Source organism: Entelurus aequoreus, linkage group LG23 (genome assembly GCF_033978785.1).
Source record: "Entelurus aequoreus isolate RoL-2023_Sb linkage group LG23, RoL_Eaeq_v1.1, whole genome shotgun sequence".
NCBI classification, from domain to species: Eukaryota; Metazoa; Chordata; class Actinopteri; order Syngnathiformes; family Syngnathidae; genus Entelurus; species Entelurus aequoreus.
This window is the reverse complement of record NC_084753.1, coordinates 41,063,402-41,089,382: the sequence shown is the minus strand read 5'-3', so window position 1 is coordinate 41,089,382 and position 25,981 is coordinate 41,063,402. Positions and strand designations below refer to the sequence as shown.

Here is a 25,981-nt window from a genome sequence, read left to right as displayed (position 1 = left end):
TGACTGTGTGAGTTTTGTGTAAACATGTTGATACACATTGTTACAAACTGAGAGGAACATCAACCTCTCATAAATATTGTGTGTCTGAAACTGTCTCGTTTTTATGAACAACATAAAACAATCAGTGCATCATCCTCACATGACAATTCATCTTCCTATAGACAATCTATTCAAGAATAGTGTTAATAATAAATATGACGTTAGTAAACATGTGAGAGTAAGAAGTAAACAAACCTGTTCTGTGATCTGTGATCATTCAGCACTGAAGGTACACACACTCTGTCAATTCTCTTATATACTCTTTCATTCTAGACTTCTAAAGTGTTGGATTATCACATTACTCTAAATGTATAGACTATAAAGTTGACAAACATAAAGAGGGATCCTAGTGGGCCAGGCCAATCTTTCCTTATCTCTAAATAAAACTGGGGAAATGTGTAGTGTTCTGGGCTTCAGTACAGTGTTGATCTCATGAAGACATGATTTTATTTCACAATTCCTTGAGAGAAAAAAATGCCTGGTTAGGCTTTGTGTATGTCATGTGTGCCTTCCTTGGGTGAAGCCAGGTTTACAGCTATGTTGTGACATGTTGTTATTATATTGTTTATTACTTATGTGTGTTATGTTGCAGCTATTTAAAATAGTTTTGTCAATTTGTTCTGGCCTGAAATAAATTGGCCCTTTGGAACATATCTTTGTCTTTGTGTGTTGTACGTAGACCACATTGCTTAGCAGAGTTCAGTGATGCAAATGCATGTCAAGCTGATCAACAGATTGTATTATTCTCCAGTGCAATAACAGGACTGAAATGAAGGCTAAAAGGGCATTAATGGGAGCTTTAAAAAAAAAGAAGAAGTAACTAAAAAGTTACTTTTCACAGTAACGCATTACTTTTTGGTGTAAGTAACTGAGTTAGTAACTGAGTTTATTTTGAAATAAAGTAACTAGTAACTCTAACTAGTTAATGTTTTTCAGTAACTAACCCAACACTGGGTGTCAAACTATATATATATATATATATATATATTTATATATATCTATATATATATATATATATATATATATATATAGATATATATATATCTATATATATATATATATATATATATATATATATATATATATATATATATATATATATATATATATATATATATATATATATATATATATATATATATATATATATATAGATAGATATATTTATCTATCTATATATATATATATATATATATATATATATATATATATATATATATATATATATATATATATATATATATATATATATATATATATATATAGTTTATGGAGGCCTGTCACACCTCCACCGGTGCCTGTGGTGGACTGTGCATGGCAGGGACGTCACGCGCAAACGTCATCATACATAGAAGTTTTCAACCGGAAGTTTCCCGGGAAATTTAAAATTGCACTTTATAAGTTAACCCGGCCGTATTGGCACTGGGAGCAGGTGGGTAAAGTGTCTTGCCCAAGGACACAACAGCAATGACTCGGATAGCAGAAGCAGGAATCGAACCTGCAACCCTCAAGTTGCTGGCACGGCCACTCTACCAACCGAGCTATACCGCCGGTGGGGGTGAAGAGCTGGTTTACCTGTTTTTCTCGCGAGATCTGGAAGCGAGAGCTGCTTACGTGTTTCTCTCGCGGGATCTGATAACACTGCGCGCGAACCAAACACGGCGAGGATAAAGCAAGATGGCGTCTGACGGTGAAGACGTTATTGCAGTCGTCACAGTTCAGTGTTCTTAATCTGTGCGTCCATGTACACATATATGTCCTTTATTACACTCTATTAAATAGAGTAAATATCGTTAATAACTGTTTGCATCCGGTTATATTAGTCTGAGCGCACTTTGACGCTTCTCGAGCTAGCTTAGCCTGCTAGTTAGCTTAGCTTGTTAGCTGCTAACAAAGAGAGGCGGAAGTGATCAAAAACACATCGCTAAGCAGAGATCAAGTGTGAGTGTAAAGTGTTAAGATTGTGTGAACATGTGCGAAAGAACGATAGCAGAGTACGAGGAGGAACTTTGTCCAACAAAAGAGGAGAAGGAGCGACAACATCAAAAACATTAAGTTGTGTTACACAGAACAGGTTTGTTTACTTTTACTCTCACATGTTTACTAACTTTATATTTATTATGAACACTATTCTTTAATATGTTGTATGTAAGAATGTGGGTGTTGTTGAGAAGATGATGCAGGTGTTCTGTCGAATTTAGCTACTTGTAAAAATGTGTTACTTAGTCTAGTCCAGGGGTGTCCAAAGTGCGGCCCGCGGGTCATTTTTTAACAGACCCACGGCACATTTTAATAATACGATTAAAAAAAATCAAAACATAAAAAAGTAGTATAAAAGAGCAAACAGGTGAAATGTAACAAGAAAATGTTACAATGTTTACTCTAATAACACAAAGCTGCCATGCAGGCTGTTTCTTTCTTTAAAAAAATATAATTAATCAAAATCAATGTTATTATGAATTATTGACTTATTCAAGGCTCCATTTACATCACATTGAATATTCCACTTTGAGATAGTTTTTTGGGAAATGTTGCATATTTTGTGTTTGCCATTTAAAAAACTAAGTTTTTATTTTTTTTATTTTTTAAAGAAGGGCCTAAAACAAACGAACAAAAAACATAAACAGCAATACAAATTATAATGGACGGATAGATCTGAAGTTGATCTTGAGACAATTGTGTTAAAGGTAAAAAAAAATGTATGATTTTTTTTTTTTTAACTTAACTGAGCAGGACCTTTTTGGATCCCCAATCATTTTAGTGGGACTTTTTTTTTTGAGTGTCATTGCTCAAAAATAATAATTAATTAAAATCAATGTTGTTATGAGTTATTGACCTGTTTAAGGCTCCAATTATTATATCATCCAAAATATTCCACTGAAAATTTTTATTGGGTGAAAATATTGCATACTTTGTGTTTTTTCCATAAGAAAACTGGATTTTATTTGACAAAAAGAGCATACAACTTAATATTGACCTTGAATAATAATACTGAATAATGTGAAGTGAACTATATTTATATAGCACTTTTCTCTAGTGACTCAAAGCGCTTTACATTGTGAAACCCAATATCTAAGTTACATTTTTAAACCGGTGTGGGTGGCACTGGGAACAGGTGGGTAAAGTGTCGTGCCCAAGGATGGGGCAGAAGCGGGGATCGAACCTGAAACCCTCAAGTTGCTGGCACAGCCACTCTACCAAACGAGCTATGCCGTCCCGATGATGACACATTTTTTATATTTATTTCAAATCAAATCAAATCAACTTTATTTATAAAGCACATTTAAAATTTACCACAGGGGTAGCCAAAGTGCTGTACAATGGGCAGGTTAAAAATAATACGAGAACCGAGCAAACAACACAACACAAACAGAACACGATAAAAAAAAAAAAATAGATAAAATTTGAGCAAAACCCTTTGATCAAGCCTAAGTGGAGGCCTCAATGTATATTTTTTTAAACATATATTGTATTGGTTTTTAAAATAAAAAATATCAAAATGGCCCCCGCTTGCTTTGATTTTTCAGTGTGGCCCTCAGTGGAAAAAGTTTGGACACCCCTGTTGTAGTCCATCTGTAAAATAAATTGTTTTACTGAATTATAGTCTCCTCACTTTATCCAGACAGTCATTAGGACAAAAGACCCTGGGAGGAATGTTCCCTTTAAAAAGGAAACATATTCACTGTGGCAGGACAGTATCAAGATGAATTCATCACATTTGTATAATCGGCTATGAGGCATTTTATTATTATCAATATATTATCTTCTTGTTACATTATATCTGTTTTCCTGTTTTCTAATTTAAAGAGGAACTGCACTTTTTTGGACATGATTAGTTGCACGGCCTATTCTAATCTATATTAAACATTTCTTAATCACTTCATCCTTCACTATCTTAATTATATCCCAACTTTAGCTACCTGTAAAAATGAGTGACTTATTCTAGTCCATTTGTAAATAAATTGTTTTTCTAAATTATAGTCTCTTCACTTTAACCAGACAGTCATTAGGACAAAAGACCCTGCGAGGACTTTGCCCTTTAAAAGGGAAAGCCTGAAAAAGGAGAGTATTAAGATGAATTCATCACATTTACTTTGATGCATTTTATTATTAATATATTCTGTTCTTGTTACTTGGGGCGGTCTAGCTCAAGTTGGTAGAGTGGCCGTGCCAGCAACTTGAGGGTTCCAGGTTCGATCCCTAGCCACTGCCGTTGTGTCCTTGGGAAAGACACTTTATCCACCTGCTCCCAGTGCCACACACACTGGTTAAAATGTAACTTAGATATTGGGTTTCACTATGTAAAGCGCTTTGAGTCACTAGAGAAAAGCACTATATAAATATAATTCACTTCACATTTCATATTTATTTATTTTATTTATTTATTCCCCTACCTCAGGGGGGGGGACTCGGCGGAGCGGTTGCTGGTTGTTCCATCTCCATCGTTGGGGTCCCTGCGGGTGGGGTGGGTGGTTCCTGTGGCCCCGTGCTGGGTGGTCCTGTGGCGGCCGGCTTGGGTGGGGTGGCCGTGGGCTGGCCTCGCCGTGCTCTCCGGGGGGGGGGGGGGGTGGGTGGGGGGGGGGGCTCGTGGGGGCCCTGTTGCCGGTGGGGCGGGGGCGGTCTTCCCGTCCGGTTGCGGGGGGTCTCCGGGCCCCTCGGGCGGGGCGTCCCGCCTTTCTGTCCGTGTGGGGTGTGGTCTCTCGCTGGCTTGGGGTCTGGCTTCCCCCTGTTTTTCTCGTGCCTTGTCCTCTGCCGGGTGCGTCTGTCTGCGGCCTGCTGCTGGCCCTTGTGGGCGGCACGGTGGGCCAGGCTCTGGGGTTCCTGTCGCTGTCCGGCTTGGCTGCGTGGGGGCGGTGGCCCCTGGTTCCCTGGGCACCACACCTACTGTTTGTGGGATGGGTTCTCGGGGAGGCTGGGGCCGTACTCTGGCTCCCGCACACACTGGGAGTCAAATGTATTGTACATGCAAATTCACATATACTCACACACATACATACAGACATACATAGGTACCTACGCTCCCACATACATATACAAATAAATACAGTACATATTTACACACTCAAAGTTCGTACATCCACACGCACATTCATTATACAACATACTGTATACACATACTGTACATATACATTCACTGTAAAAACATACATATACACATACTGTACATATACATTCACTGTACAAACACACACATACACATACTACACATACATTCACTGTACAAACACACACATACATACACTGTACATATACATTCACTGTACAAACACACATTTACACATACTGTACATATACATTCACTGTTCAAACACACATACTGTATACACATACTGTACATATACATTCGCTGTACACACATATACACATACTGTACATATACATTCACTGTACAAGCACACATACACATACTGTACATATACAAGTACATATGCACACATACACTCATGCACATAATCACGTTTCATCAAACATATATTAACGTTGTTGCCCTAGGGTAAACTGGGTATAACACATGGCACACTGACAAAGCTTAACCTATTGTTACTATAACAATCTACAAGGTTAAGGTTGCTTCTCTTTCTTCCCCTCCATTTTTCTGCATTCTTTCGTATCTCAAGTTATCATTACGTATATGTATTGTTGCATTTGAACAATTGTATTGTTGATAATAAAGGTAAAGTACTGGTATTGTTTATTATCAATAGCACTATTTCTATTGGTATTCATATTGCTCCATTTTTAGTGTAATAATGCTCATTGTCATTTCTGTATTTTTTTTTTTTTTTTAATTTTCGCTAACTGCTTATTTGCTATTACTTTTACCATCATATTTGTACATGTCGTATTTGCTGATGTTGCTCTGTTGTTGTTGTTGTTGTGTTTGCTGTTGTTGTTTTTGTCTCTCTGTCTAATCCCCCTCTTGTCCCCACAATTCCCCCCTCTGTCTTCCTTTTTCTCTCTTTCTATCCCCTCCTGCTCCGGCCCGGCTGCACCAAATGATAATATAAATACATTTAATAAAGTCAAAATACAAGTAAGGCAACAAGAGAAGTATCCTACACTTCTCTTTTGTAAAGTAAATCTGAACAGCCGATATGGGCATCTACATCTGCTATATGATTTGCCCGAGAAGCTGGGCAGGACATTATTTAAAAAAAAAAAATAAATAAATAAAAAAAAAATAATAATAATAATTCACTTCACATGATATCTTGTTGTTCTATTTTCTAATTTCAAGGGAAACTGCACTTTTTGGAATCATTCACAGTCCCTATGTGAGTTAAAGTTAAGGTCCCAACGGTAGTCACACACTAGGTGTGGTGAAATTATCCTCTGCATTTGACCCATCCCCAAAGTCACCCCCTGTGAGGTGAGGGCAGCGGAGACCGCGCTCTGGAATCATTTGGTGATTTAACCCCCAACCCTTGATGCTGAGTGCCAAGCAAGGAGGCAATGGGTCCCGTTTTTATAGTCTTTGGTATGACTTGGCCCGGAATTGAACTTCCGACTTTCCAGTCTCAGGGCAGACACTCTAACCACAAGGCCACTGAGCAGGTCGATGGTTAATGCATCCTCAATAGAAAATAAACCTTAGCAAAAGTTAGCTAACAATTGAGTCATTGGTAGCCGCTCTATTTTGCCTATAAAGTGCTCTAAAAAACATCCTAAAACCTTCATCAACATTTTAAATACACACTGTAAGTATATATGTAATGTAGTAACATTCTTAATAACATGTCATATTTACATATCTTGCTCATTTTAAGCATACAATGTCTGCTCTCACTGGGATGCCGACTGATGGGATGTTCATATCTTCCCGTTTAGATGAAGAATTAATCCCTGCAAAGGGTTAAAAAAGAGTGGGTGCAAAAGAGCGTATTTTCTTGTCTTTCTTGCCATCTCCAGGTCTAAGTTGGATGTCAAAGTTGACCAAGTTCTCCGGTTTATGTCCACAACCTTCTACTACATAAGTGAAAAGCATGATTTATAATCTAGAATTAGCTTTCACCATCTTAGAGGTGAGAAAGCAGCTCAGTATGTCAATATAGCAGCATAAGCTAGTTACTTCTGTGATCAATGCGCCGCTAAAAGTAGGTCCTTAACGTTAGCGCTTATAATAACAATATCGCTAATACTTGGTTAATATTCAGGTCACAAAATGTAAATGGAGTATTGTTGGCAGTTTTTGGATGGTTATTTGGAGGACTTTGTGGGTCTAATAGAGGAGCTCCCATTGACTCCAATGTTAGCTGATTTTTGCTCACATTTATTTACTAATTAGTATTCATAAAGTTTTAAAACATATGTCTTACATAAGGATTGTGATAGGCGACATTTTAAAAAAGTGCAGTTTCCTTTGAATTTGTCAGATAAGTAAACAGTCCTGTGTTGGCCCTGCGATGAGGCGGCGACTTGTCCAGGGTGTACCCCCCCTTCCGCCCGATTGTAGCTGAGATAGGCTCCAGCGCCCCCCGCGACCCCGAAGGGAATAAGCGGTAGAAAATGGATGGATGGAAGTAAACAGTCCTTCAAATTAAAGATGAAAAACAATTGATGTTGTTTATAGATATTATCCACAATGAAGTTACAGTAAAACTAAGCACACAAGGGAAAGTACATTCATATACACATGAAGTACGCATATGTGTAAGAATCATGTTAACCACCAAAATATCGTCTCGTTCTCCTAATGCCAATATTAGTTGAAAGCACACCAACCCCATGACATGACAATTCCACGTGATGTAGAACAGTAGTACAACATTTTAAACGTACACACACATCTGAAGAATATAGAAATAAATATATTTGGTGGGCCAAGCAAAATGACTCGGCGAACCAATGTTTGGTATGGGGGATATGACTTAAAATCTATATCCTAATAACAATATATATCACAATATATAATTTGGTATATGATTGATAATAGAAGAATTTCAAAGCGGGTTACAAAAGCTCCTAATTTGGCAGCTGACATATGCAGTAACATATTGTGTCATTTCTAATTGTATTATTTTGTCGAAACAATTATTATTAATGTACTTGTTTATTTACTGTTAATATCTGGTTACTTTATTTGAGACCATAATACAGGAAATGATGTAATATTTTACTGGAGGGGCGTCACTAGCTTTTAAGGACAGGGGGGGCTTAGCCCCCAGGAGATGCACAGGATGCGAGCGAACGTAGTGCAAGAGCACAAAACTTCACAAACGGCTAACAAAGAATTAGAAATTAATAATTGTTATTATTATTATTTCAGTCGCTTTATTTTCAATCTGTGTTCAGTACATCAACAAACATGGGTTTGCACAGTGACATTTTGTTTACAGCATCAACAAGAAAATGACTTGCATGATCCTTCAAGATACACTGAAACACAATGAAAGTCATGGCATTAGCCTCTATGTTATTCATTCACAACATAAAGGCTAATGCCACCACTTTAGCTCACAATACAATAATTGTATGTTCCCAAATATTTTGAAGTTGCACAGATTACATTTTGGGCACATATGTGACTAAAATGGTTGTAAATTCAAGCCCTGGAAATATTACTTAATTACTTGAATTAAAGTAATATCTGGATCGGGATAATTAGGCTTGTATATCATATATTTATACATATATTATGGCAAGCCGTTAAGGAAATTAAATATATATGGAAGTCTGAATAGAAATAAGAAAGGTTTATATATACTGTAAATAAGAAAGACTTAGAGTCCGTCTGCTGATCTGAAAAAGAGCCAAAGCTGTCAAAGAGCTGAGGGACCATCTTCAAAGTGCAATGCTGAAACAAATAATGCAAACAATAAAATGTAACTTCCAGGGCTTGAAATTAATGTAGCCGCGTCGTCCCAGGGACGGTAAAAAAAAATGCACGGGACGAAATGAAATGCTCCCCGGGACGATGGCTTTTAACCATTTTTTTTCTTTTTCTTTTTATGTATTTATTAATTTTACATTTTATATTAAATGTCTTGGTTTTTTCACCCTCTGAAAATCCTATGAAATGTTTAACAAGCCATCCTATAATAATACAACAGCTATTAAAGGCCTACTGAAATGATTTTTTTTAATTTAAACGGGGATAGCAGATCTATTTTATGTGTCATACTTGATAATTTCGCGATATTGCCATATTTTTGCTGAAAGGATTTAGTATAGAACAACGACGATAAAGATCGCAACTTTTGGTATCTGATAAAAAAAGGCTTGCCCCTACCGGAAGTAGCGTGACGTAGTCAATTGAACATATACGCAAAGTTCCCTATTGTTTACAATGATGGCCGCATGAAGTGAGAGAGATTCGGACCGAGAAAGCGACAATTTCCCCATTAATTTGAGCGAGGATGAAAGATTTGTGGATGAGTAAAGTGCAAGTGAAGGACTAGTGGGGAGTTGAAGCTATTCAGATAGGGAAGATGCTGTGAGAGCCGGGGGTGACCTGATAGTCAGCTGGGAATGACTACAACAGTAAATAAACACAAGACATATATATACTCTATTAGCCACTGTAGTGGATTGTCCGAAGCTTAAACAGGCAACAAAAGTAGTTTAGTACAACAAATTTATTTACCCATTATCAGAAGTGCAGGTTGAATTAAGTTAGCCGTGCAGACAGACCACATGTTACTCCGGAGTAAACAAGACACACACAAGCCAAAATCACTGTCGAGTTCCTGTCTTCTGCCATTTTTTATATGTCTCTTGTGCGTCATTGTTTGTTATCTAATGCGTCACGATTGTTTTGTTTTGGTTTTGTCTGTTCCAAAACAACCTTGTATCTCTTAGTCATATTTGGAAATTGTAAACATTCTGTAGACAGGTTGGCACAACTCCATATTCACCTTTGTCCCACTGGCACAGAATAGAAGAGAAATTAAATGAGCGTACATTCTTATTAGACATGCAATATAGGTCAAAGGTCAGAAATTCTACTACATACCCGCCTTCCAGGGTCTTAAGACCCTGGACCAAAACAATTTCTGATGTAGACCACATGTTAAATCTCTACCACAGATAGAGGCAAAAACCTCAATGTTTTTATACGAGGCAAAAATTCCGTCTATGACCCTCCTTCAGAGCGATCGCTGTTACCAGCCTGCAGTAAAACCATCTCACAGAACACAATTAGTGGCCTACCCTTTGATTTAGTAAGGGAATAACAAATACTTTGATCATGAACATCATTGAACATAAATAGATGAATGTATATAGACTTATGACTGTAAGACATTTGCAAAAATATTTTTCCCGGCATTTGCAATGGATGTAGTTACCAATATTGTTAATTACCAATTAATTTTGAACACACAACTGAATTTCGTATGAGTCCATGTTCGATTAGTGCTCGGATAGATGGCTCGGTGGTGCCTCAGGCTGGTGGCCTGCCGACACCTCGTTGGGCTTTTGGCTGCCTTGGTGAAGAAAGAGATCCACTCAAACAGTCTGTCTCTTCTTGGGGTGTGGTTCAGTCCATTGGGCAGACTGTGCAATGGCATGTGCGCGCTGGCCGCTTTGGGGAAAAGCTGAGAAAAAGTTGGAGCTGTGGGGGCTTTGGGGAAGGCGGGGGCAGAGTATGGGGCGTGGGGCTTTGGTCCAGGCCCTCGGCTTGCTTCAGGCCTCCTCGCTGCTTCGGCACTCCCGACACTTCTTTCCACAGTTGCTGGAGTCCCGGTGGACACATTGGCTGGCAACCTTAGTTGTTCTCGTCATCGCTGGCAAGGTGTTGTCTCTCCTCTCGGTTCCTTCCAGTCAGGTATCGGGTGTTGGTCCTGGATTGGCTTTGACCGTGCCCCTCTTAGCGAGTGCAAGGGAATCTGGAGTGGCTGCTTTCATCCTCAAATCTGCACAGAGGAACTGGCACACAAATTCTACATTTTGCAAACTTACCATTTTGGTCTCATGGTCTTTCCACCTTCCTAGGAAGCTGCTGGTCCTGAGAAGTGCTGATCTTGTGACTGAAGAAGATTAACCTGTTTTCTTAAATTAGGTGCCGTTGTTTGACCTAATCTTTTTGGGGAAACCATGTCGGATTATTAGATAATTCACAAAACATTTAATTACTGAATTGGTACCCTCCTTTGAGGTTGGGGTTGCTTCCACCAACCACTGCAATTGTCAATCTAAATCATTAAGTTCCTTTATCCTTGTACCGGATTGATCATATTGATTAAATAAAACCTCAACACGCTCAAACTTGACCCAATCCAAACTCACCTCCCCCCTCTGTCCCTCTCACAGGGACAGTGTTAGTCGTAGTAATAGTAATAGTAGTAGTAGTATTAGTAGTTTCAGAAACATCCAAGAAAAAGAAAAGGCAGCTGATAGTCAAGTGCAGCAAGAACAGAGGCGGAGGACAGGTCATGTTTGAGGTCACTGTTCGCTTTTGCAATAGTACTTTGATATTTTACAACACCTAGTGAATTATTGTGGCCTCAATAATTCACTAAATAGTTGTATTTAATTTAGTCTATCTATGATGGGACAATGCACAGAAACATTAAGTTCAGAAACAGATATGTTCTGTACCAGATTATATCTAAATAGCTACTTTCCATCTGTAGTCCCTGGCTACCTAAATTAAAGGGATACAAAAATCAAGCAATAAAATGATGACACTAATTAATCATAATAAATATATACATTCATAATAATCAATAATTAATCAAAAAATAATCATACTGTAGCATGTAATCAATGATAAGAAAAATCACCTAATGCCCCTTCATGGACACATACTTAATATACAATACAGCCACACCTTATTTACATCATCACACAAAGACCATACCTGCTCTTGTTCACATCTGTCATCATTCATAACAACAACCAAGCTTTTAACAGCCATACCTCACAATTTACAACAAAAATGCTCTCATAGATAAATATAATACTCATTAAATTGATGTGTCAACATAATGCCCCTCTTAGTGACCATGTGAGCAGCCTTGATTGCTCCAAAGCCACTTTTTAATTTCAATTTTCTATTCCTTTTGTTATAACGTGGAGAAGGCTAATTGGTCTGTACATGTTCTGGTGTTCTTTATTTCCTGCTTTATGGATTTAATAATAGTAGCAGTTTCTCGACGTGGTAGGGAAAGTGTTTTCCGTTATTGATTTATTTATCAATTGTTGTTATACGAGCAATAATACAATCCTTATATGTTTTTAGGAAGATAGTGTCCAACCCATATATATATCTCTAGACCGTGAGTCTGATAATGCAGTGAAGATTTTGTTTAACTTTGTTTCATTTGTTAATTCTAAAATTAGTCCATCCTGAATAAATGACAATTATTTGCACTGATTTTGAGGGATTTTTTATTCAGGGTTTGTACAGACTGGATGAAATGTTCATTAAAATTATTACTTATGTCCAGACTGTCTGCGATAGTAGCGCCTTTGATATTTAATGTTATAGTGTTGTTTCTTGTTTGCTCTCTTTCCGTAAGTTTGTATCTGGTTTTCCATAACTTTCTAATGTTCCCTTTTGCAGCTTTGATTAATTCTAAGTGAAAGTCAGCCTTAGACTTCCGCATAAACATTGTAACTTTGTTCCTCCAGACTTTTAAAATCATACGATCTGTATTTAGACCTGTTTTAATTGCTCTTATGAGAGCTGAGTCCCGATGTCTTTATTAGAATCCAAATTGTTTTATTAATCCAATGGTATTTTTATTTTACACTCTTCTTTCTGGTTTTGTATTCGTGTATTTACAGATGATCTCTTTGATTTTTGTCATCCAATTGTAATTCTAGTAGAGCTGCTTATCATTTGTATCATGTAGAAGCCGTTTATAATATCCTTAAGTTTCTTTCTACGTGTTTTATTTAACCAGTCCAGATTAACGTCCCCCATGACGTTACTTCTTTCATACTATGCTGTTTGAGGATGTCTGAAAATGAATCAAGAAAAATTTATTTAGCTGTGGTCGGTCGGTATACTACAATTACCTTGAAATACATTTCTGAGGAAAATGTGATTTTAATTTCAACATACTCAAATTGATCTACTTTTAATGTTTTCCCTTTCATAAATCATAATTCCTCCCCCCTTTGTCACTCGATCTGTCTTTTCTGTAGTCTTGTCCCCCAGGACATTAATTACAATGAAAGATAGACAAGGTAATCCGGATTAGAGTCTGACAGTAACTGCTGTATTTGTTCAGTATGTTTCCTGTGGTAGAAAGTTTAATAATGCGGACACGTTTGTTACTGAATACTTTCTACAGACTTCTGTCTCTCTGCGACTTTGTGTATGTAATAAGCAACTATAAATATTTGATATGCTTAAATTTTATTTTAGCTCAGCTGTTGTGTAGCTGCTAGCTCCTTGTAGCCTACAGCAGCAATGTCCAAATTGCAACCAATAGCTTTGTTTTTAACAGACAACCGAAATAATTGAAAATGTGGTATTAGCGTATCGGTTCAATCAGCGGCAGCTGCCCTGTTTTATCATTTGACCTACATTTTTGGTTTCGTAGGCAGGACAGAGAGCAAAGGAACAATGTGGGTCATTAGTTGTCCATCTTATACCATTCTAATTGTTGTAAGGATAGTTCACATGAGCGGCCATACCTTGAGTCCCACCATATATAAGAGTCAAAAGGCTCCTATTATGAGTCGTCTAATTGGTGATCATACACTTTGGCGGTTTGGGTGGCAGGGCACACGGACGCACCTCAGTCAGCCAGTGCTAGGACAGTTGGAGCAGTCCCCGTCTTCCACTCGTTCCTGGGAGGCGTCCCCAGTAGTTGTCAGCTGATGTCGTGCTGTCAGGCAACATCAGGAAGTTCCTTCTGTGCGGTATTGAATTGTCAGGGCACAGTTCGTAAGCAGGTCATTACAAGGTGTGTGCAGGTTGACCACAAAGGAATGCTTCAAAGATTGTGTTGAACACAATCACCACAAAAAACCACATTGTTCCTTTGCTCTCTGTCCTGCCTACGAAACCAAAAATGTAGGTCAAATGATAAAACAGGGCAGCTGTCGCTGATTGAACCGATACGCTAATACCACATTTTCAATTATTTCGGTTGTCTGTTAAAAACAAAGCTATTGGTTGCAATTTGGACATTCCTGCTGTAGGCTACAAGGAGCTAGCAGCTACACAACAGCTGAGCTAAAATAAAATTTAAGCATATCAAATATTTATAGTTGCTTATTACATACACAAAGTCGCAGAGAGACAGAAGTCTGTAGAAAGTATTCAGTAACAAACGTGTCCGCATTATTAAACTTTCTACCACAGGAAACATACTGAACAAATACAGCAGTTACTGTCAGACTCTAATCCGGATTACCTTGTCTATCTTTCGTTGTAATTAATGTCCTGGGGGACAAGATTACAGAAAAGACAGATCGAGTGACAAAGGGGGGAGGAATTATGATTTATGAAAGGGAAAACATTAAAAGTAGATCAATTTGAGTATGTTGAAATTAAAATCACATTTTCCTCAGAAATGTATTTCAAGGTAATTGTAGTATACCGACCGACCACAGCTAAATACATTTTTCTTGATTCATTTTCAGACATCCTCAAACAGCATAGTATGAAAGAAGTAACATCATGGGGGACGTTAATCTGGACTGGTTAAATAAAACACGTAGAAAGAAACTTAAGGATATTATAAACGGCTTCTACATGATACAAATGATAAGCAGCTCTACTAGAATTACAATTGGATGACAAAAATCAAAGAGAACATCTTATGTCCAGCAGGGGTCTGTTTGTATCCTGCTGTTCGTCCTGCTGTCACACCTGTATTTTTTGTGAGCATGTTCTGGCTACAACTTTGGAGCTTGTCTTGTTCAGAGAAGTTGGCAGTCCCCCTGCTGCATATCCTTTCCACCCTCGCTTGACTTAGCACAACCGTGGCTACCACCCAAGTCCGTCTGTATGGTTTTACGTTTTGTTGAGGTTTTTTCCTCCAGAATTTGGAACTCAAAACATGTACACCCATCATTTTCATATCATCTCGGTTAGTTCAATTTTGCATATCACGTTTTAAAATTACAGTCTTAACTATCCCATTAATTGCTAATCAATAACCTTAATTCAAAGATTATACGTACTACTTCATGTGTATTTAAGTACCCTTTTAATTCACTTAAAGATTATCTATAAGTTAATTTAAACTATCATTTGTCTATCAGTAGGCGCGAGCAAGCTGTCATGCTTGCACTCTGACCTCCTGCTGTACGTGATATTCTCCAAAACAAAAGAATGTATTTATTCACGTTTCTCCTTATCTTTCAGCTAAATCTTTTAATCTTTTAACTTTTAACGTCCGCACTGTTTTTATTTTTATTGTCTGCATTTTAATTTTGCTTTTATTTTCTTTCATTTCACTTTGTTGTCTGTGAAGCACTTTGAGTCTGCCCTTTCCTGGAAAAACGCCACACAAACAAAGCTGCCCCGCCTTGCCTTGCCTGTCTCCGACTGGTTATCCAACCTAGTCACAACAAACACACAAGGCCATGCTCTAAGCGCCAGGCTTAATCACACTTCTCCTCTTTTTAACACTTTACATATCGGCTCTTATTCTAATTATTAATGTAGGCTGTTATTTGTAATTATTATTCAACACTATTCACACCAAACAGTTGTAAAGTTATAGTTATTCGCATTATACTCTCAAAATCTATAGCTAACTTGACAGCTGTTGAGATTTGGTTTGCCTCCTTCATCTCAGTGGCCTAGTGGTTAGAGTGTCCGCCCTGAGATCGGCAGGTCGCAAGTTCAAAACCCCGGTCGAGTCATACCAAAGACTATAAAAAATTTGGGAGCCAAATCACCAAAATTGATACACGGGTGCGGCACCGCTGCTGCCCACTGCTCCCCCCACCTCCCAGGGGCGATCACGGGGATGGGCCAAATGCAGAGGACAAATTCCACCACACCCAGTGTGTGTGTGACAATCACTGGTACCCCAACTTTAACTCTAACTTTATTCTGTCATGCCATTATCCTCTTCTAGCTCAACATCCAGAAGTATGGTGTACTGCAATGTCTAAATAAAAATATAAATTACTCCAAACTAAAATGTCAGACTGCACTTTAAAGTTACTTTTATTAAATTAATTTCCAAACTAACCACCACCACAGCAGACATCTTCCTCAATCCTATCCCAATACTCCCATAAATTAAAAGTGTTTCACAACAGTGGTTAAGTAGTTATTTTAAGTAATAGATCTCAATATGTAGAAATTAATAAGACTAAATCTTTACCAGAAAGAGTAACTTGACAGAGTATATGAACTAACTTCTTGAGAATAATAATTGATCATAAATATGTTGGAAGCCACATATTGAATATATTAAAGAAAAATATCCAAATCCATTGCTATTCGGTATAAAGTTAAGACATGCTGAATAAGAAATGTCTGCATATGTTATGTCATTCATTTATTTTTCCATATGTAATATTGTTTTGAAGTTTGGGGAAATGTTTATAGAAGAAATATAGAACCAATACTTAAACTTAAAAGGCTCATTTCAATATTACACAAAGCATTATTGTTATGATCATACCAATCTATTTTTTATAGGTCATAATGTGTTAAATGTTCAGATAATTTAATTTTAAAACAATGGCAATTATGTTTCCGAGTAAAGAACAACAGCCTTCCAGTTTGTATTCTTAGCTTGTTTACATTATGAGGAGAAAACTATCATTTACGGGGGATATTGATTTTTGAAGTAGGTCAAGTAAAATAAAATAAAAACACAAATGTATTTCAGTTGTAGGAGTTAAATGATGTACCATCCTCAGTGATGAGCTGAACACATGTAGTTTTTTGTTATGGTTTTGGAGACCCTTGAAAGGTAAAGTTTTTTGAACATTATAAAATATAGTAACAATTACTTTCATCTTTTAACATTGATGTTCCAGGTAATTTAATGTTCAGTAAATGTATATCATAGGCCAATATAAGCTTTGGCTTCCGCCTATTCTTTTTTTCGGTCATTCTTTTTCTTTTTTGTTCTGTGTGTAAATGTGTATGATTGTTAATATGTCTAATTTACTGTTAAACTGCTCACACAAATTGGTTGATGGTTGATTATATGACCAAAATAAACTTATTTCATCTATTCATTCATTATCTATCGCACTCATAGTTTTATTCCATTTTGCATGTAATTATTCCTATTGATTTCTTCCCATTTCACTCAAACAACTAAACAAACAAACAATTAAACAAACTTGCAGCTAACCACAATCACCAGCATACCATTTACGAATACCTTCATTTGTCACTTTCTCATCTTTTCTTCACTTTCGTTTTCCTTTACAAACAACATCCTGTATCCATCTCTTCCTTACACTTCACACAATGTTTCTATTTTCTGTTCTCCTAGAAACCATTCACATAACGTAAGGTTATAAACATCCTTTTCCCATATTTTCTCAAACCATCCTCTTCACCCTCAATCTGTTTTTTCACCTGCTCTCTCTTCCTCTCTCTCTCACTTTCTGTCCTTCTCTCACAATACAACCACAATAATCCAAAATAATCAGTCTTATAAAATAATTTTAGCTTTAGATATGATTTAGGGCAGTGGTTTTCAACCTTTTTTCCCAGTAAAATAAAAAAAAATACGGCATAATGTCATCATTTTCTGATTTATTAAATTGTATGACAGTGCACCATATTGCTCATTTGTTGTGGTCTTACTTGACTTATTTGGACAAAAAAATATAAGAATAACTAAAACGTTTTAAAAATTAAACCAATGATTAAATTATAATAAAGATTTCTATACATATAATCAATCATCAACCTTCTTTGGATATTGCAATAGAGATCCATCTGGGCTCGTGAACTTAATTCTAAATATTTATTTTGTTGAAGAATTATTCTTCTATAATTGAATTGTCGCTATTTTAAAATATTTAAAATCTCAGGTACCCCTTGGCATACCTTCAAGTACCCCCCTTTTTTGTCCGGGCGGAAACACCATACCCTCCTTTGAGAACTACTGGTTTAGCCTATAAAAAATCCTTTGTCTCATACATCATTAGACTGTACAACTCCTCTTTGGTGGGGCTAGGATGACAGGGAATGCAAAACAATAACAGTGCAATACTTTTTTATATCATGGTCGTTAATGCCTAGTTTCTCTTATTTTACTGTTCTATTTTTATTCTCCTTGTAATATTTCTCTATTTTGTTTCCATTTATACCCTTATTAGTTACTGTTTACTTTCTACTTCTTCTTCCTGAGGGAACTCTCCTGAAGGAATCAATAACGTTTTATCTGTCTATCTATCTATCTATTACTAACCCGAGCACAATTCATGACGTCATGCTCATCTTGCAGACAGTTGTTTCCATTTTGTTTTATTCTCTACTTGTAATTCTACATGCACCAATGTCACATAGAAATGTGCTTTTTTTTGTTATTTATTTACATTATTATTTCTGGTTTACTTGCTGTCCGTTTACTTAATTTCTCATTTTTTGGTCTGTCTTCTTTCTGATTAGAATTTGTTTAACGCTTCTCTACGTTTTGTTTTGACTATGGCGCTGAGTGTTGGCGAGTCTTATCTGTACTTCTTCAGACTCTATGTTTCACAGTTTGCACAGATGCCCTTAGATGTTTTTAGAATATAAATTTAACTTTTATTTTATTGTGTGTTTATTCCTAAAAAATTAAAATGTCAATGTATGATCAATTTATCTTTATCAAATTTAAATTCAATATTATTAATTTATTTGTTGTATAACTATTAATTCAAAGTTACAATGTGTCCTACTCTATGATGTGCGTGTGTTTGTCTCAACTTCCACACAGGAACTGGATGGATCAGATAAGCAGCAAGGCTGTTCAATACAGTATATTACACACATAATTAATGACTAATGAATTTAACAATGCTTCAATGTCCCAGTCCAAATGTATGTATTGATATTTAAATGTTTATTTATTCATATACAGTATATTTTATTTGTCCTATTATCAAAACCAACCTGTCAGCCTTCTCTTCAGATTGAGTACAGCTGTCTACTATATATATTTATATATAGTTTTTTATTTATTTATTTATTTATTCTTTAAACCTAGCTCAATGCTAAACTAATCCAATACTATGCTAACAGTGTCACACCTCTTCGGCCCAATGCCTTGTACAGCTGACACTCACACAGCCTCGCCACTTCTGACACACTCTTATCTCAAAATGTCTCCCAGCTGAGACTCCTTTTTTTTTTTTTCTTTATATGCGTCACACAGTCACTCACACAGAGAATTTACCAGCGAGCAAGAGCCTTTTTTCCCGTACTCAAAATCTCAGTGTGTAAAACAACTGTAATATCGCACAGTCACAATCACCAGTATAGTTTCAAACAAATTCAAATGACTGGAATTCGCTCGCAGCGCCAAAGAGGGGGAGCTTCCCTGCTTAGGCTGCTGCCTCCGCGATCCAACCTCTTGATAAGCGGAAGAAAATAATTATATGGATGGATCATTCACTCATGTGTTTTCTGTACATAACTTTGTCTACTTTCTCACATGCACACACATTTTAGACAATTTCCCAACTTTTACAGATAGCGGGGCTGTGAGAAAAAGCGTGAAGGGAGGTTGCGAGAGGGGGGGGGGAAGGAAGGGGGGAATTAAACCAGATAAGAAAGCAGGTGCTACACAAAAATTATTAAATTACGCATATATCTAAATGTACCAACATAAACTGACTCACTCAATACACACACATTTCAGCATTCATCATTATACACACACATTGTTAATATACCATACCACCCCATTGTCCGGACAAATATAAACAACTAATGCACGCATGCTTTTGTGGAATCGGCCGTCTCATATCACAAAAACCAGGTTCCATCATTGCTCATAAAACGCCGATTTACCCGTTTCATTGGAGCAACACCTGCGTTATCCCTGACCAACACGGAAAAACCTGGCCTAACGCCCAGTAGGACCACTGGAAATCACCCAGCAATCCTACAGACTCTAATGCACGCGTGCTTTTGTGGAATCGGCCGTCTCATATCACAAAAACCAGGTTCCATCTTTGCTCATAAAACGCCGATTTACCCGTTTCATTGGAGCAACACCTGCGTTATCCCTGACCAACACGGAAAAACCTGGCCTAATGCCCAGTAGGACCACTGGAAATCACCCAGCAATCCTACAGACTCGTGTCTGGTCAGTCCATACAGTTTCACCAAGTTTCACCAAAGCTCTACCATATGCAGCCCGATCAATACCTGTCTATTTGCAGCAAATTTCCAAATTCGTCGTGACAGCTATACGCTCAGTTGATCTCCTTTACCGGAGTCAATGAGCGGTCACCTATAAGAGGCTTTTCCCACCGCTGCAGTTTCCACATAAACAGATATGTCGCACCTTCATAGACGTCATCAATTTATATGGGCCAAATGTCACACCAGTTAGCAAATCTTGCCTATAATTTAGCTGTATCCAACTCTGACTAATCTGATGCACTTGCAGCAAGAAGCATCCTCTGCCAGCAACGACAGAGGATGAAGAGGTTAAAAGAAATTTTTCGTCTCACATAGTCTACGCTTCAAAAACACTCCAAACCACCAAAATTCTATCAACAATCCCCTTATGTTAAAAACAAGAAATCACAAGTTTTCAACAAACACACAGACCACATATAAAACAACTCAATCCAACCATAATTTACCCCATTCCAGGTTGTTTTTGGAGAACCTGACTAAACCTATCTTTTATCAAAAATAGATTCAGCAATTAGTCTTATCGATCCGGCTCTCTCCAGGCAGAAAATGTTTACACTTTAAGCAAAATGCTTACCTTGTTATGCGCGCGTGCAACACACTGTCTGCCTGACAGAGAGAGTGGGAGCGGCTGTCGACCTGTAGCTTCTAAACCATCCTGTTCGTGACGCCAATTTGTTTAGTGGATTGTCCGAAGCTTAAACAGGCAACAAAAGTAGTTTAGTACAACAAATGTATTTACCCATTATCAGAAGTGCAGGTTGAATTAAGTTGGCCGTGCAGACAGACCACATGTTACTCCGGAGTAAACAAGACACACACAAGCCAAAATCACTGTCGAGTTCCGGTCTTCTGCCATTTTTTATATGTCTCTTGTGCGTCATTGTTTGGTATCTAGTGCATCACGATTGTTTTGTTTTGGTTTTGTCTGTTCCAAAACAACCTTGTATTTCTTAGTCATATTTGGAAATTCTAAACATTCTGTAGACAGGTTGGCACAACTCCATATTCACCTTTGTCCCACTGGCACAGAATAGAAGAGAAATTAAATGAGCGTACATTCTTATTAGACATGCAATATAGGTCAAAGGTCAGAAATTCTACTACACCACAACACAACCAGGCTTATATTTAATATGCCACAAATTAATCCTGCATAAAAACACCTACGTGTTTGTTATGCTAGCTCCTAGCTCCTCTGATAGCTCCTAGCTCCATAGAACACGCCAATACAATTCAAACACCTGATCAACACACACAATCACTCAGCCCAAAAGACCGTTCACCTAACCCAAGGTTCATAAAGCTTATATATTTTTAAAAAGTTACGTACGTGACGCGCACATACGGTCAAGCTATCAAATGTTTAGAAGCCAAAGCTGCATACTCACGGTACCTGGTATTCAGCTGGGAATGACTAAAACAGTAAATAAACACAAGACATATATTTACTCTATTAGCCACAACACAACCAGGCTTATATTTAATATGCCACAAATTAATCCTGCATAAAAACACCTACGTGTTGGTTATGCTAGCTCCTAGCTCCTATGCTAGCTCCTAGCTCTATAGAACACGCCAATACAATTCAAACACCTGATCAACACACACAATCACTCAGCCCAAAAGACCGTTCACCTAACCCAAGGTTCATAAAGCTTATATATTTAAAAAAAGTTACGTACATACGCAAAAAAAAGTTGCGCACATACAGTCAAGCGATCAAATGTTTAGAAGCCAAAGCTGCATACTCACGGTAGCACGTCTGCGTCTTTGTCATCCAAATCAAAGTAATCCTGCTAAGAGTCTGTGTTGTCCCAGTTCTCTACAGGCGTCTGTGTATCGAAGTCAAAAGTCGTCCTGGTTAGAGTCTCTGTTATCCGAGTTCTTCCATCTTGACTGCATCTTTCGGGAATGTAAACAAAGAAGCGCCGGCTGTGTACTGTTGCTGCTGACTTCCTTCGCAAAATACGTCCGCTTCGCACCGACAACTTTCTTCTTTGCTTGCTCAGCTTCTTTCTCCATAATGCAATGAACATAATTGCAACAGATTCACCAACACAGATGTCCAGAATACTGTGGAATTATGAAATGAAAACAGAGCTTTTTTGTATTGTATTCAATGGGGAAGGCATACCTCTGTTCCCCGGGCTATGTCACGCGCATACGTCATCCTCAGAGGCGTTTCGAACCGGAAGTTTAGCGGCAAATTTAAAATGTCACTTTATAAGTTAACCCGGCCGTATTGGCATGTGTTGCAATGTTAAGATTTCATCATTGATATATAAACTATCAGACTGCGTGGTCGGTAGTAGTGGCGTTCGGTAGCTTTTTAATGTAACAATACAATAAAACAAATATATTTAATGATGTTTTTTTCATTATTTTAACAATAGGCTAATGTATATTACTTTATATAGATTCTACAAGAAACACAAAACTTAAAAACTAAATTATTTACAATTGCAGACACAAGGTTCTTGTTCTGCAGTGCTGTGTGCTAATGTGCTTCGTACACCTGCAGGACCGCAAGCAAGGTCGCAGAGAAAATGCGGACTGGATTTTGAGTGATGTGGGCATTTTCTATATGAACAAGTGGAATGAATTGGATACCGACCCACTAAAGGGGCTCTCTCTCTACCTTACGCTATGAAGTGAGGGGAAACTGAGTGAATAATGACAGGTTATATGATTATTTATTTAAACTCATATTCGGGCCACTTTATAATGAATATGTCGGCATGTATTTGTAAAAAAAAAAAAAGATTTATTTATTTTAGTTTTTTTTTAACACCAAATTATTTACGGGGGCTTAAGAACATTTTAGGGGGGCTTGAGACCCCCTAAATTAGGCCTAACAACGCCAATGTTTTACTGCATATTTCAGCAACTAAATTAGGAGCCTGTGTAGCCTGTTTTAAAATGGTTCTATTAGTAATTCTATATGAAATAATAGATCACAAAATCAATTTCAGTCCTGTCGTCCTGGCTTGTTTTTATTTTCCTGTGAATAATGTTGTAAAGAGCAGCGTGTTTGTGCGTCACTGAGATTTCAAGACAGTTCATATGATAACTTGTTTTTCCTACGTGCATGTACAAGTACTGAATGCATTGTGTGACTGAGCAGAGATGGTGTGTTTGTCTTGCAGACGTCTGTGAAGAACATCTTCACCCTGAGCAACAGAAGTGGAACTTCCGAATGCGGACAGAGGAACCACAGCCCTCCCACATTAAGAAGGAAGTGGAATACCCACTGATCCCCCATTTTAAAAAGGAAGAGGAGGACCCACTGACACCCCATTTTAAAGAGGAAGAGGAGGACCCACTGACAGCCCATTTTAAAGAGGAAGCGGTGGATCCACTGAACCCTCACATTAAGGAGGAAGAGATGGATCCACTGACACCCCATTTTAAAGAGGAAGAGGAGGACTCACTGACACCCCATTTTAAAGAGGAAACGGTGTATCCACTGAGCCCTCACATTAAAGAGGTAGAGATGGATCCACTGACACCCCATTTTAATGAGGAAGAGGAGGACCCACTGACACCCCATTTTAAAGAGAAAGCGGTGGATCCACTGAGCCCCCATATTAAGGAGGAAGAGGAGGACCCACTGAGCCCTCACATTAAAGAGGAAGAGGAGGAACACAGCATCAGTCAGCAGGGAGAGCATCTTGAAGGACTGGAGGAGGTTGATGTCACCAAGATGCCAGTGACTGGTGTCCCTGTGAAGAGTGAAGATGATGAGGTCAAAGGTGAGAGTGAGGAGAAGAGAGAGGCGGAGCCTCCAAGCAGCAGCTCAACTCAACACATGACAACAGAAGCTGATGGAGACCACTGTGGAGGATCACAAGCAGACAAGCTCTTAGCTCCACTATCAGATAGTGAGGACACAACGTCACACTCTCCTGACACTGATGATGAAGACTCTAAAGATGATAAGACATGTCACACTGACAACACACACTTCACATGTTCTCACTGTGACAAAACTTTTAAATACCGCTGTCGTCTAAAAACACACATGAGAACACACACTGGAGAAAAACCTTTTTCATGTTCAATCTGCAGTAAAGGTTTTACTCGAAGGGACCATTTCAAAAAACACATGAGAACACACACTGGAGAAAAACCTTTTGCCTGCTCAGAATGTGGTAAAAGTTTTGTAACAAATACAAATTTAAAAGTACACATGAGAACACACACTGGAGAAAAACATTTTTCATGTTCAATCTGCAGTAAAGGTTTTACTCGAAAGTACGATATCAAAAGACACATGAGAACACACACTGGAAAAAAACCTTTGTCATGTTCAATCTGCAGAAAAGGTTTTACTCGAAAGTACCATTTCGAAGTACACATGAGAACACACACTGGAGAAAAACCTTTTTCATGTTCAACCTGCGGTAAAGATTTTACTCGAAAGTACCATTTAAAAGTACACATGAGAATACACACTGGAGAAAAACCTTTTTCATGTTCAACCTGCGGTAAAGATTTTACTCAAAGGGACCATTTCAAAGTGCACATGAGAATACACACTGGAGAAAAACATTTTTCCTGCTCAGAATGTGGTAAACGTTTTGTAACAAATACAAATTTAAAATTACACATGAGAACACACACTGGTGAAAAACCTTTTTCATGTTCAATCTGCGGTAAAGATTTTACTCAAGTGTCCAATTTCAAAGCACACATGAGAACGCACTCTGGTGAAAAACCATACTCCTGTTCAAGCTGCAACAAAAGCTTCCGTTACCTAAACACTCTTACAGTACACATGAGAACACACACAGGTTAAAAACCATACTCCTGTTCAAGCTGCAACAAACGTTTTTGTTACCTAAAAACTCTTAAGAGTACACATGAGAACACACACAGGAGAGAAAGTGTGGAGTTGCAGTGTGTGTGGTGAAAGATTCTCTTCTAAGTACCAGTGTAAGAAACACAAGTGTGCTGGTGAGAACAGCAGCAGCAAATGAAGATGCAGGATTTTAAATAAACTGTCAACACTTTAACTTTGACTTTCTAACAACATCAGCACATATAACAAGTGTGACATCATTGTTGTGTGTGTAACACAATCTTGTTAATATGATTCTAACATTTATAGATTAGACACTTCAGGTTAGTGCTTTTATTTCAGTCAAGTACATGAGTTAATATACACATTTGTGTACTTTAAAATGAACAGAACAATTTGACTGAAAAGGTGAGAATAAACAGTACATAAAATGTGTTACAGTAGAGCTTTTATGTGTAGATATTCATAATTCACTTTCATACTTAATCATAAGTGTTTTTGTATAGGTTTTTCGAAATAATGAAGGGTTACATATTTTATGTTCTCATTCTAGATGATTCCTTAGATGAACTCTTTTATATGATATACATATTTGTTTTGCATGTGTTCATACCTTTGCTTTTGTGTACTCATAAATCCCTCTTAGTTCATATTTACTGGTTCACATCTGAAACATCTTCTGGACCACTTCTGGAAGCATATTATTATTTACTTTATACATCATTTAAGCAGTTGTCTTTTATACAAGATCATTTACTTTTAAAATGTGTGACTTCATGAATCATTTGTTGGGTCTCTATAATCCATTCTGTTGATCATCATTATTAATCTCTTGTGTAATATGAATATTGTTGTGTGATTGTTTTATATGTATGTCCCCAGACCTTTATGCAATAAAC

At 37.6% G+C, this 25,981-nt stretch overlaps 1 protein-coding gene across 1 annotated transcript; it reads left to right on the top strand.

Moving 5' to 3' along the window:
- Positions 1 to 1,742: 1,742 nt before the first annotated feature.
- Positions 1,743 to 25,725, top strand: LOC133640811 (zinc finger protein OZF-like). The gene is made up of 2 exons (XM_062034488.1): positions 1,743 to 2,113; positions 23,428 to 25,725. Exon 2 carries the CDS (start codon positions 23,478 to 23,480, stop codon positions 25,077 to 25,079), a length of 1,602 nt encoding a protein of 533 aa, XP_061890472.1. The 5' UTR covers positions 1,743 to 2,113; positions 23,428 to 23,477; the 3' UTR covers positions 25,080 to 25,725.
- The last annotated feature ends 256 nt before the right edge of the window (positions 25,726 to 25,981 follow it).